At 37.9% G+C, this 14,120-nt stretch overlaps 2 protein-coding genes across 2 annotated transcripts; both read left to right on the top strand.

The window, feature by feature from the left end:
- Positions 1–922: 922 nt before the first annotated feature.
- On the top strand, positions 923–7,563 carry hjv (hemojuvelin BMP co-receptor). Its single transcript, XM_016458190.1, has 5 exons — positions 923–993; positions 2,844–2,908; positions 3,084–3,245; positions 4,538–5,037; positions 6,577–7,563. Exons 3-5 carry the CDS (start codon positions 3,149–3,151, stop codon positions 7,192–7,194), a joined length of 1,215 nt encoding a protein of 404 aa, XP_016313676.1. The 5' UTR covers positions 923–993; positions 2,844–2,908; positions 3,084–3,148; the 3' UTR covers positions 7,195–7,563.
- Positions 7,564–10,187: 2,624 nt separating this feature from the next.
- On the top strand, positions 10,188–13,575 carry txnipb (thioredoxin interacting protein b). The gene is made up of 6 exons (XM_016458188.1): positions 10,188–10,795; positions 11,465–11,540; positions 11,633–11,780; positions 11,873–12,232; positions 12,523–12,816; positions 12,914–13,575. Exons 1-6 carry the CDS (start codon positions 10,540–10,542, stop codon positions 12,920–12,922), a joined length of 1,143 nt encoding a protein of 380 aa, XP_016313674.1. The 5' UTR covers positions 10,188–10,539; the 3' UTR covers positions 12,923–13,575.
- The last annotated feature ends 545 nt before the right edge of the window (positions 13,576–14,120 follow it).

The following is a 14,120-nucleotide window of genomic DNA, read 5'->3' as shown; positions in this document are numbered from 1 at the left end:
GAAGACCAAACAAAGTAGTTTCGCTTTCACAACGAAGCACACAGTGTCTCCACGGCATGGCGGCACCAACAATACTACAGTGAGAATAAAAGTTAGGCCTTCTTTCTTTGCATGAACATTTGGGCAGTGTTATGCAAATCTTCCCACATCGTGACGTAGACATGTGGGGGCGTGTTAGAATGAGCCGTTTTAGGTAGGTGTGGCTGACTCTTAACTTTTATAAAGAATATCTCTTTGGATTTGAGACTTTAGTCTTTGCAACTTTACAGATCTTCTTTATGCACCAAGCGCTTGTAACACTCCAAAGAGAAAGGAAAAATTGAAATCGCATCATATGACCCCTTTAACTTTTAAACACTTTTAATCAAAGACTTGTGGTTTAAATTGTTAATATATTAATATAAACTCGATTTATTGGATTCTTTGCGCTTATTCTTTTTTATTTGTTTGCTATCCACCTTATTTTGCAACACAGAAGCGAACTATTTTCTTTAAATGTGCGAGAATTCCGCTTCATTAGCCGCTAACTAAGCGTAAACAAACAAGTACAGTAAAGGGTAAAACTATCTGCGCTAAAAAACCGGTGTATTTATGATTATGATAATAGATTAAAATAATATGATGGCAAAAAAATACAAGTTTTCAATATAAAGTAGCTTAGCATTATGTAGGCTACTGTTTTTGTACAGGTAAAATAAGTGGAAGCATGTCACCAGAAGCCTCGCACTGTCAGTACAAAAGCCTGAGACCGCTCTTGTACGTTAAAAATAAAACGCATAACATCTTTAGAAAGACTTATTTGTGATGACAAACAGCTCCCAGAGAGCGATTGGAGCAGCTCTCCGTCAGCTGGTGCGCGTGTGGCAGGTGCTCGCGGCGACGGTGACGCGACGCGACGCGACGCGGGGGTCACACCGCACATGAGCGCGTCACAGTCAGACGTGATTGGGAAAGATCTCAGCGACGGTTTACAGGAGAGAGTCCTCTGATTCTGTGAGTTTCTATTAACAATATAACTATATAATGTAGTGTCTGTGTTTACATTGTAAAAATTATTTTTCGAAGTTTTTTTATACTTCAAAATTTTACGTTTAATATAATGCGTAAGTGTGAAATTTATTAGCAGTGTCTGAGTGAAAATTGTTTCTATACCAATTTTAATTTCAGTTTAAAACGTGAGAATAGTTATATTTATGCATTTAACCAAACATTATAATAATCAGAATTAAAAAGTAGGCTAATTAGGGTTTTTGGACATTTTTTTGTAGTACTAGGACTTTTGGTGTACCATGTCAATTATATAGCACACATCAAAATACTATAGTATTACTACCTGATACATCATTGTATTATGGTATTGCTGCAGAAATTTCTTTCTAAGGGATTGTGTCCACAATAAAGCACTGTACCATAGTACAGTAATTGTAATACCATGATACTTTGCTATACATTATGGTAGGGAATTATTATTATATTGATGGTAAATATGATTAAAAAAAAAATATTTTCATACATTTTCTGTAAGTGCAGTTAGTAAATTGTGAGCATTTCTTAGTTTGTTTTAGTAACATATTACGTTCCAAAATGTCTGTTTTGTGAAATAATGAGTAAACTTTGACTAATAATGAGAAATTATATCATACACTGTAAAAGAATAAATACAAGTTTTTTCAAAGTTGTAAATAAAACATTATTAGAATAGGTTTCATAAGAAAAGTCTTTCTACTTACAAATGTACTGGTTAATTCAACATAGTCGTAATTGTGAAAATTACTAGCAGTTTCTCAGTGGAAATAGCTTCAAAGTAAATCCTATGCCATTTTTTTTATCAGTGCAAAAAACCTATATGTTTACTTTCAAACACACACAAACAAGCAAACAGAGTAATGCACATGTGCACGCTGTGCCACAGACAGTCATGCCTAACAGGAAGGCAGGAGCTGATTCACAGGACTCTGTGTTCTGTGTGAGACTGAAACAGAAACAGCTGTTTGTAGGAGGATCCTGTTTCCTGAAACGTTGCGTACCCGATGAGCATTTAAACACGTTTGGAGTGGAAACGAGCTCTCTTTAAACGTGCTGGCACACCAGATTCAGCCCGTTTCCACATGCAATGCACTTCAGTGAATGATTCTGAAGCTTTTCGCTGAAATTAGACCGCAGAAGGAAACGGAGAGCTGTTGAGTTTCTGCTGTGTGTCTCACACCTGCTGCTGTACCACAGAGCTTTCAGCCCTGTCTATTTCCACTGGGGCAGGTGCTGGAGGGGCAGGCCGGTGTGGTGGGGTATATTTAGACCCCCCTATTTCTGCCCTGCAACTCCCGTAACTGCCGGCCCATCGGCTAGAATAAATATCAGCTGTCAGTGTTAGAGCAGACAGGAAAAAAACTCTGCTGCCATGAAGATGGAAATGCAATGGAACTACAATGTGGTTTTAATGAGATTTGAGATATTTGCTGAAAATGGGCTCCAGGTTCATCTATTTAAACTAAATGATTCAAGTCTTTGACAGCTTGTTCATATCGGAGCTGTTGGTCAAGTGCAAACACACATCTAGGACTGGAGTTTACTCTCGCGTTCCACCACTGTTTGTTCTTGAGTCTTAGTAAATAACGCATCAGTGGTGAGAGTCCAAACTGCGAAATATCCCCCAGCACTGAGAGCATTGCTGTGAATCCTCTTTGCATGAAAGTTTATTTCCATCAGAACTCATCTGATCTACTACCTTACCTCTGTACAGTAGTTGCAGTATTCAGACGTATGGTGGTCTTGTTTCACTCTGTGTTTCATTGACTGTGGTTCACAACATGGGCATTTATCAGATTCTTCTTTCTCTCCCAAAGCTGGTCAACGTGACATTATCAGTCTCTTGATGGATCTCAGGAACTCGATCAGATGAGATCTTGAGGTAAAAAGCTTGCAGACACCATATAACTGTATACTATGTTGTTTTATCATTATGTGTGATGCCTGTTAGATGAATGCTCTTGTACTTAGAACTCAGATTAAACACAAGCATCTAAATTATACTCAATATAATATAATATAATGTTTGTGGATTTGTTTGGGTTTGTTTTATATAGTGTGCCTCAGCACCTGTGCAGGCAGCTGTGAGCAGGCCGTCCTGCCTGTGTCTGTATGGGTGGGAATGGCAGCATCAGCTGTTGGTGGGAATCACTTACACACAACATGGAAACACATTGTGATCATTGTTACAACGCTCCTGCTCTTATGTGCTCCTTCAGGTAACAGTCCCTTTTTATCCTCACAAAAAAACTAGGTTACACTTTATTTTAAGGTGTCCTTGTTACAGTGTAATTATACATTTAAATACTGAGTAATATTAATTAACTACATGTACTTACTATATGGTTAGGATTAGGGTTTGGCTTGGGGTTACTTGCATGAAATTATGCATAATTAATTGTTATTATAATAGTAAGGTCATGTAACATGTAACAAGGACACCTTAAAATTTATTTTTATTCAGATTCAACTTATTTTAAATCCTTTACATTAATAATAATTTAAAAGTGTTTTAAATATATGTTTTTCCTAATGTAAATATTTTATTTTATTTCAAGTTTTTTTTTCAATTGAAAATATTTTGTCGATTCGTTTCAGTTTGGAATAACAAAACTGGATTACATTTATTTATGGTGCTCCAAAATATTTTAAAAAATATGAAAATTGTCTCCCTGTTTAGCCTCACAAAAAAGTACAGTAATGGTATCAGATATGATTGTGTAATATTGTAATAATAATACAGTAATATTGTGGTTCTTTTTGCAGTTTTATTTTAGTACTGTTTATATACTTATTACAGTATTTATTATTATTTAGAATAATATTTAATTTTAATGTAAGTTTTAGTCATTTTGTTAAATGCTTTTGTAATATTTATTAGATGTTTAATATTTCAATTTGGATATAATTTATTTAATTTCCTTTTTATATTTTTATTATATTTATATTTTATATTTATTTTATATTTAAAACCTGTTAACTGTACATTAATTTGGAGTCTGATGTGACCCTGGACCACAAAACCATTCTTAAGTTGCACAGGTATATTTGTGGCAATAATTGATTGAAAAATTGAAAAATAGATTTTTTGCTTTTTTGCTTTTATGCCAATTATTGCTTTTATTCCAAAAATCATTAGAATATTATGTAAAGATCATGTTCCTGAAGATATTTTGTAAATTTTCTACTGTAAATATATCAAAACTTCATTTTTGATTAGTAATATGCATTGTTAAGGACATCATTTGGACAACTTTAAAGGCGATTTTCTCAATATTTTGATTTTTTTTGCACCCTCAGATTCCAGATATTCAAATACTTTTATCTCAGCCAAATATTGTCCTATCCTAACAACCATACATCAATGGAAAGCTTATTTATTCAGCTTTCAGATGATGATTTCAAAAAATTGACCCTTATGACTGGTTTTGTGGTCCGGGTCACATATATCGAGTGAATTCTGGAAATTGAGCCATTAATGTTGTGATAAATTAGTTTTCTTTCCCTGCAGTATGTGCACAGTGTCGAATCTTGCGATGCAACTCCGATTTCGTGGCTGCGACTCTTGAAATAGGTGTCATTGGAGGAGGACGTAAGGATGGAGCTAATGCTGTCTACTGCAGCGCCCTGCGGTCCTACGCGCTCTGCACCCAGCGGACGGCCCGAGCATGCCGTGGAGACCTGGCCTACCACTCTGCTGTGCAGGGCATCGAGGACCTGCTCATCCAACACCGCTGCCCCAAAACAGGCCCCACGGCTCAGCCGCGGCCCCTGCCCCCTCTCTCAAGGGACGGATGCTTCTATGAGAAGGCGTTTATGCAGAGGGAGGGCCGAGCCCCAGAGTACCTGCACTGTGGGGTGTTTGGAGACCCTCATATCCGCACCTTTAATGAAGAGTTCCAGACGTGTGCTGTGCAGGGCGCCTGGCCTCTCATAGACAACCAGTACCTGTACATCCAGGCCACCAGCACACCCACTAGAGGGAGCTCTTACACTACCATACTCACAAAGGTGTTGACACCTTTATCCTCTTGGATAAATCTCACCTAATTAATATAACGGTCACCTTATAGTTTATTAAGTAATAATATGTATTTGTATAGTAATAATAATGACTATTTCTCAGAAATGAGTGGTATGTTACTCATTTTAAATAGAAAACTGGGTGGACTTCATTGCTTCTAGTATTCGCATAAACTCTGGACTAATCAGAACATTTTCTTTTGACCAAGAACTGCTCACATAAAGGTTGAAATATATGGAAGCCTCTGCCACGGAATTAAAATATAAAAAAGGTAATAGCGACGTTTTATCTCACAATTTAATTTTTTTTCCCTCACAGTAGCTTTTATAGTTTATATCTAATATCTAATATTTTTTATAGTTTTTATATAGTTTATATCTTGCCAATTAGATTTTTTTCCCCCTCAGAATTGCAAGTTTACATTGATGAAAGTCTGAATTACTACTTTATAATTCTAATTTTTTTCCAGAATTCTGAGTTTACATTAATAATGTAATTATTGTGAGATAGCCTATAAATCCGCAATTACAGAAAAAAAGCTAACGTAGAAATGCACAACACAATTTTTGCATTGATTTGCAGACTGGATGCATCAACAGTAGTTGCCAAAAGTCAGAGCCAGTCTGCAGATTTTGGGCAGTTGGAGTTGACAGATTTCACACTCCGACTCAGATTTTTTAGCTTCAGTCTATTGTTCCATCTAGTCAGAAGATATCATACATTTATCATACTTCTAGAACAAATGTAGTTTTCATCTTTTGAAGATTAACAAAACACTGGCTTTGCAAGTTACATTTGCCAATATGCAAATGTATTTTTCAGTGATTAAAATATTAACTTAAAATCTAAGTGGGTACTTTCACTAAATAATGTACATCATAAGCGTTCATCTGAGACAAATATTGGGAATCTCTGGTCTAAGTGGGTCATTCTTAGCCAGAAGAAGCTGATTTTATGCTGGCATGGCTGTACACTCTCAAAAATGGGGGATTTATGGAGATTAAAGAACAATTTTTGGTTCCCCAAAGAATCTTTCAGTGAACAGTTCTTAAAAGAACCATTTAGTGTGAAGAGCATTTTAATAATCTACAGAACCTTTTTCAGCTGTAGCCTCTGGAGCAGTGGAAAGGTACCATAGTACCTTAATTTGCCAATAAAGAAGCTTTATTTTTTAGGAGTTTACGTGAGGGTATCTGTTAGAAGACGCAAACACTTTTTATTGTCCTATAAAAGGCTCCAGTATTACTTTTATCTACTTTAACACCCAATCAGTCTTTTATATCACTTCTCCCCTTACATGAGCCCTTGCAACTGAGAGGGAAGTAACAGACTTGTCTTTTTTCAGAAATGCTGTTCAGTGCTTTCAAACATATATACTGGGTTGCGTTAATGATATTCTACAGCCTGACATCTAATGATGAATTGCCATGAATAATTAATAGGACATGCATAATGAGAGAGTTTAGAATCAGTCCTGTTTGAATGTCCTGCACCTGACAGTTGTCCGCTCTCTGGTTCTTCATCAGATCACGGTTATCTTGAAGAACTGGCGCGAGTGTGCAGAGCTGCAGATATATCAAGCGGAGCTGGATAACGTTCCCCCGGCGTTTGTGGATGGTTCTGTGACCGGCGGTGATCGCAGAGGGCATCAGAGCCTGCGCGTTCACTCTCACGACCCTGGCCGACACGCTGAGATCTGGGCTACGCACATCGGGACGATGATAGTGGTGCGTCAGGTCGGCCGGTCGCTGAGTCTGTCCGTGCGCTCCCCTCGTGCGATCGTGGAGTCCCATACGCCTGAGCAGGACTTGCAGTTGTGTGTATGGGGGTGTCCGGTCTCGCAGCGTCTGGAGACGCCCTATGCGCATCCGTCCACGCCTGCATACACACACTGCTCCTCACTGCTTCCGGTGCGGGATGTGTATTTCCAGGCTTGCTTGTTTGATCTACAGGTCACTGGAGATTTGAACTCCAGTGCATCAGCTGTGGCTGCTTTAGAGGATGCTCGCGCGATGATCTCGGACCCTGATAGGATTCACCTGCTGACGGACAGGGCAGGTAACAACCCTCCATCATTGCCGGTGGCACTGGCCTTAAGCATCCTTGTAGAGACCCTCAGACGTACTTTCTTGGGCCCAGTGTGACGTCAAAAACACTGCACTAAAACATGCCGTATGTGATATTTAAAGGATATTTATACTTTGGTTCAGTGTTTACATCTCAGTGGTTTGGAAGTTTATGGTTTGTGAATAGAGGCTGTCTGGAACGGCCGTGGAAAAAAATAATTTTATTGTATTTGTTTCAGTGTTAAATGCACATAAAGTGTGTGAATTATAAATGTAACATATTTGTGGATATTTTTATCTGGATAAATGTGAATAACCTTTGAAAAAATAAGCAAATGTGAGTGATTTGCTCATTCATCTCAGTGTATGTTTTCTCAAAGGTGGATGAAATTTATGCAGGAGTGTATTTATAATAAAGAAAAAATGTAAAAATGTTTCCACAGCCAACACAGCATTAATTAATGAAGGTCATCAGGATTATTCTATTTAGTTTAGTTTATGGTTTTATTTTCAGTGTTTTCTAGTTTTGTTTGAGTCTTTTTTATATATAGTTATCATTTTAGTTTTAGCATTTTAAGGCTGTCAGAGTTAATGCATTACCTGACATAATTTAAATATATTTGTAATTTTTTTATTTGTATGTTTAATGAAGGCGGGTTATTTTTTTTAATTTTTTTATTCATTTTATTTTAATTTGGAGTATGGAGAAAAACAGACGATAATAAAACAGAAAAATAATAAATAAAAGAAAAACATTAAGAAATAGATTCAATAATAAATTTAATTGAAAAGTAATAGCATTTTTATTATTTTCCTCTTATTACAGTTATTTATTCAAAACTAAAATAAAGAGTACTGAATTGTTTTCCTGTCAAACTTATGATATTAGAACTTTTGTAAATTATGAATTTGGGAAATTTACCAAGAGAATCTGATTTTTTTTCCAGTGATTTTTCTCCCATAGATCTTCTTTGTGATTACTACAGAAAGCCCGTGGAAGACCATGAACATCCCCTGTGGGATTCTCCGTTATCATCTGTTGTTTAAAGTTACAGTAATTCATCATTTATGCTGATAAAAATAATTTATGCTGGGTGTGAGATTCAGGCTTCAATTTCATCTGGGTTAGGATCACAGCTGATGGAGGTTTCATTCCTTGTGAATTATCAAAAATTGGTGACTACTTCTGAGTCCTTCACACTTGAGTGACACTGGATGGTGTTCATTTATATAAACTTGAATGTTTATGTTATATATTGGTATCGGTTACATGACTGAAAGCTGTTTTTTCCTGCACTCTTACCTTAAAAAGGTAATTAACTACTTTTTATACTATACTTGTTTTATGTACATATAATGTATAAGACAGATAATACTATGTACAATAAAGACAGCCATCCAAAACAGAGGGAGTCAAGCATTACGCATATCCCACCGTCCTTAAACAGCACTGTAACTGGAGATGGAGGGTTCAGGACAGACAGCATAATGAATGAGGTAAGCAGCTGTTTGTTTATATACATGTACTCTTATATCACCATGAAGATGAATGGTTGGATTATATAAACAGACTCCTAAACTTTCTATAGAGACTTGTGCAGTGAAGTGTGTTGGATCAGTCAGCAGATGGCAGTGCTCATCCAATCAGAACAGTCCATGTGAACAGTCTCCACACACGTTTCTGAACATGTGGAGTGTTCGTAGTTGCAATTGTTTGGTCCTCTCTGATGACCACTGTACTTCACTCTACATGTCCATTCAGTCTGGTATCTCTAGTATATTTAGTTTTCACAAAGTACTGAATATATGATTTGGACATGTACCAGGGCAATATCATAGTTTTTAATATGTACCACCAGGGTAATGCTATGTCTACTGAACATGCACCAGGGCAATACCTGACATGTATTCTGACATGTACCAGAATAATACCATGGTATTTCAGACATGTACCAAGTTAATATTGTGGTTTTTGGACATGTACCAGAGTAATACCACGGTATTTTGGCCATGTACCAGGGTAGAACCATGATATTTTGAAAAGTACAAGGGTAATACTATGTTGTTTGAACTAGTACCAGGGCAATACCATGGTAATTTAACATGTAACCGGTAATACCATGGTTTTTGGACATGTACCAGGGCAATACTATGGTATTTTGGACATGTACCACAGTAATATTGTGGGTTTTGGCTATGTACCAAGGTAATACCATGGTATTTTGACATGTACCAGGGTAATAACATGTTTTTGGACATGTGCCTAGGCAATTCCAAGGTATTTTGAAATGTTACCAGGGTAATACCATTGGACATGTGTCATAGCAATACAATGGTATTTTGTACATGTGCTTCAGTAACACCATGGTATTATCTTAATATATGGGTTGTGTCATTTAAATACCATGGCAAATGTATCTGGTCATCATTCGGTACTATGGTATAGGCTACCCTTAAATACTGTGGCGATATCAGATGATAATGCATTTACATTGTACTCTAAGGCTGATGATACATGGGGCAACTTTTTTTGAGCAATGTTGCTTGGGCACTATTCCATTGAGAATGGGTAACAAATATCTATCTGGATAGTTTAGATCGGTCATGGGCCCTGTGTCTCACCTGGTTGCCTGTTGACAGCAACATTTCACAAAGTTGCCCAGCACCATTGCTCAAAAAGTTGCCCTAAAAGTCGACCTAAAGGTACTTCTGAGAATACTACATTATTACTGTGGCATATGTCCAAAATCATGCACTTTTTGCATATCAAAATAACCATCCGATACAATCACGGTAGTGCCACAGTCCCTGTTTTCTTTGGGATGAACTAGACAGTGTAGAAATGCTTGATTTTGGTGCCATTCAGTTTAGGTATAAATAAATTCTTCATGCAGAAAGAAATCGCCTCTATTATGAACGTGTCACACGTGCGTGTCCACCTGACTCTGACATGATGTTTTGGAGCAGGGCACAGGAGTCTCCAATGCGCATTCATACTCCACCCCTGCTCCGTACAATTACTCCACCTCCTCAACCACTCCTGCCCCTTACCCACGAGTTGTCCACGCGCTCTGTACAGACTCTCATTGGCCTGGGTGGACGCAAACAGCCTGTGTGTCCTATGAGAGAGACGTGAATGGGGAGATCCACGAGGCGCATGTGGCTCTCCAGCACTGATGCCCATGTGGGTCCAGCTCGCATCATCAGCACAGCGGCCGAGTGAACTATATAACCACCCACTCCAGATCAGAGTCACAAACAAACGACCAAAACATCTAATAATAATCAAATAGTTAATAACACCAGCCGTACTGGTGAGCTTATTGCGCAACTGATTCATTCAGTTACATTAAATAGGCCTATAATACAACGTTTAGTGGCATTATTGGAATTAATATTCGCACAGTCAATTAAAACAACAACATGGGTGTCCTAACAAAGAAACCCAAGACCTTCGAGGTTCAGTTTAGTGACCCGAACAAGAGCGCGTTCAGCGGCGGAGATAAAGTGGCTGGGCAGGTGATCGTGGAAGTGGCGGAGGTGGTGCAGATCTCCGCCGTTAAACTGCTCGGAATCGGATGCGCCAAAGTCGATTATAATAAAGGAAAGATGCACTGCAGGGATGAGATTGAGTACCTGAAATATGAAGAAGTTCTTCACCTCGATCACCAGCCAACAGGTGAGGCACAAACTGGTTAACTCGGTGTGCGAATTTAATCGGTCATTTCCGGGGGGCATTTTAAGTTGTTTTTGCCAACCGTCATCTATCTTAAAGATATGTTGAACAAAAACTAATACTTGCTATATTGTAATATATTTACGAAATCTATAGCAAAGTGATAAATAATGACTGAACGTCCCTTTTTCGATGTACCGTCCAGCGTAAAGCGTTCACGTACGCACTGTTGCTATAGTAACCTCCCTTAAAGCTACTTAGCTAGCGCACTCTGACTAACCTATACGCTAAACTTACTTTAGTTGTAACTTAAAAGTTTTAAATCGTAAATGTACGTATTTAAAACATAACGTAAAGAGCTACAACATTTTGTTTTGACTCCCTTTGGGGTGGTTCAAGTAGTTCACTCTCATAGTTTGAATGAGGGTGGACTTGGACAGTTGTTTTTCTCCCCTATAATTTAACTCAAATTTTGGTGTCTAATTGGTGTCTTTGTTGTCTCCGAATTTAGTTTGAGGTGGTCAATTTAGAAATGGGGGGTTGTGAGGGGGTGAATGTAAGTTTAAGACTTGTTTATTGAAAAATCTTTCCTAAATTGAAAATTTGAAAGACATGAACATAATTCAATAATGACAATTGAGTGTTTCTCAAAGCGCAATCTCTCCTTCGCAGATGCAGATGGCTCCATCACTCTCAGGCCTGAAAACAGATACGAGTTCATGTTCGGGTTTGAACTTCCACAGTCAGGGTGGGTTTCATTTAAAAATTCCCCTTTACATTGTTATTGCATTCAAATAATTTAGCCACAATTTTAATGTAAGATCTGCCCCTCCCGAACAGGTGCCTTGTTTCCTCCTATGTGGGGAAGTTTGGCTCAGTCCGATACTACGTGAAGGCCGTCATAGAGAAATCAGGCCATCAGTATGCGGAATGCAAGCGATATTTCGAGGTGGATGAACCCATTGACGTCAACACCCAAGAGTTCATGGTGATTAAGTCCAGACAGTTCACACACATTTCTGTGAAATGGATGTGATTGAAACGTGAGAGAGTAATTCAGCCCTTTCTGCTTCCTCTCAGGCCCCAGTTACAGGAGCAAAACAGAAGAAAGTCACCTGCATGTTTATTCCCGACGGCAGCGTTTCAGTGGCCGCTCGCATAGGCCGGAAGGGTTACTGTGAAGGAGAAGACATATGCATCGATGCTCAGTTCGAGAACTCCTGCTCTCGGATCATCGTTCCTAAAGCCGCCATCATTGCCAAGCACATTTACCGTGCAAACGGCCGCACCAAAGAGTTTCACGAGAAGCTCACTTCTGTCAGGGGAGACCACATCATCTCTGGCATGTGTGATGTGTGGCAGGGGAGAGTGCTTCGTGTGGCAAAGCTGAAGCCAACTATCCTGGGCTGTGACATTATCCACGTTGACTATTGTCTGAGGGTGAGTTATATTCTTGATAATCAATGCAGATGCTTTGGACTTCACCTGCGGATCTGAGCTTACACTTTGAAAAATAAAAGTTTTTTATTGTCATCGATGGTTCCATGAAGAACCTTTACCATCCTTTCCATTGCACAACACATTCTTTAATGTCGAACAAGTTTCTAAATGTTCTTCACACTGTTCACTGAAAGGTTCTTTGGGGAACCTAAAATAGTTCACTGCAAAAACCTCCTTTTGGAATCTTAATTTTTAAAGAGTGTATGTCATCTCTTTCTCCCCGGGGTCAGATCTACTTGCATATCCCAGGAAGTGAGAAGCTCATCTTAGATCTTCCTCTGGTCATCGGTACGATCCCCTACAATGGCATGAACAGTCGCACCAGCAGCATGAGCAGCCAGGACGGCAGTGGCACCTCCAGCACCTGCGTGTCACTTCCGTCTTCTCCACCTAGCTACAGCGAGATCTCCCGAGACGACCACATTGAGAGTTCCTTCATTCCTCTCCTAGATGATTATGACGAGGATGACAGTCCTATATTCATGCGCATTCATGCGCTCCCCCCTCCCCCAGCATACACTGAGGTACACATGCACATATAAATAGACATATATAAACATAGCCTCAACCATAGTTGAGATTGCACTAAGGATTGTGTCTGTCTTTCTTCTGATTAAACAGCAAAACTAAGACTGCATCGGAAGTGGAGTTCTCCTTCAAAAGAGACTCCAACGGAAGATCAAATGCAGGGAGATTCAGATTTCAGATCTCAGAATGACACTGCTAATGGACCATGCATGCTTGACTTCAGAGTTGCGGACTATGAAATGCTATGTCACGCCAAGAACTGGTTGATTGCAAGTCGGTGAAGTCGTCTGAAGCTGGACTGTTTTGCTGATGTAAGAACCCACCTCTTGAAAATGACCACTGACGTCTTCATGTTTAATTCTGAAGAATCCTCAGAATCTGAGAGAGTTTTTACATTTATGATTTTGCCATATTGGCATAATATTCTGTCTGCACATATTTCAAATTGGAAAGTGTTTGTGGTAGATAAGCCTTCGGATTATAGAGACAATATTTTTGTAATGCACAAAAATGTTATGCAGTTTTGTGAGTGGAAACAATTATATATCATTATGAGTTGTTTGCTGAGCTGTTGGTGTGCTGTGTCTAGTATTACAGTCTTTCCTAGCAGCATGTGTATTTCTAATTTAATATAGAAATTAGAATATGCATATATAGTATATAGTCCGTTTTTAATAGTATATAATTGAGTATTACTGTCAAGTTAATCCACTTTGAAATTTGAAACGGATTGTTATGTGCATTTTGTACTCTTGATTTTTTATTTGAACTTTTTTTTTATTTAGAACTTTTAATAACATTACAGAATACAATAAAAATGAAATTATCAATGTAATTAAGTGTCATTTGTATGAGATCTATCTATCTATCTATCTATCTATCTATCTATGTATCTATCTATCTATCTATCTATCTATCTATCTATCTATCTATCTATCTATCTATCTATCTATCTATCTATCTATCTATCTATCTATCTATCTATCTATCTATCTATCTATCTATCTATCTATCTATCTATCTATCTATCTATCTATCTATCTATCTATCTATCTATCTATCTATCTATCTATCTATCTATCTATCTATCTATCTATCTATCTATCTATCTATCTATCTATCTATCTATCTATCTATCTATCTATCTATCTATCTATCAATGTCTGTCTGTCTGTCTATCATCTATCTATCGTCTATACAAAATTATATATTTTTTATAATTTCATGTATCTATCTATCTATCTATCTATCTATCTATCATCTATCTATCTATCTATCTATCTATCTATCTATCTATCTA

Source organism: Sinocyclocheilus anshuiensis, unplaced genomic scaffold (genome assembly GCF_001515605.1).
Source record: "Sinocyclocheilus anshuiensis isolate Anshui unplaced genomic scaffold, SAMN03320099.WGS_v1.1 scaffold267, whole genome shotgun sequence".
In the NCBI taxonomy this organism is placed as follows: domain Eukaryota; kingdom Metazoa; phylum Chordata; class Actinopteri; order Cypriniformes; family Cyprinidae; genus Sinocyclocheilus; species Sinocyclocheilus anshuiensis.
The sequence above is the reverse complement of the archived record's forward strand: the minus strand, read 5'-3'. Positions and strand labels throughout refer to the sequence as shown.

Coding starts and splice junctions, on each gene's coding strand:
- txnipb (XM_016458188.1), top strand. CDS start 10,540: ATGGGTGTCCTAACAAAGAAACCCAAGACCTTCGAGGTTCAGTTTAGT. Junction 10,796..11,464: donor CCTCGATCACCAGCCAACAG/GTGAGGCACAAA, acceptor TCTCCTTCGCAG/ATGCAGATGGCTCCATCACT. Junction 12,233..12,522: donor ACGTTGACTATTGTCTGAGG/GTGAGTTATATT, acceptor CCCCGGGGTCAG/ATCTACTTGCATATCCCAGG.
- hjv (XM_016458190.1), top strand. CDS start 3,149: ATGGCAGCATCAGCTGTTGGTGGGAATCACTTACACACAACATGGAAA. Junction 3,246..4,537: donor GCTCTTATGTGCTCCTTCAG/GTAACAGTCCCT, acceptor CTTTCCCTGCAG/TATGTGCACAGTGTCGAATC. Junction 5,038..6,576: donor ACACTACCATACTCACAAAG/GTGTTGACACCT, acceptor GTTCTTCATCAG/ATCACGGTTATCTTGAAGAA.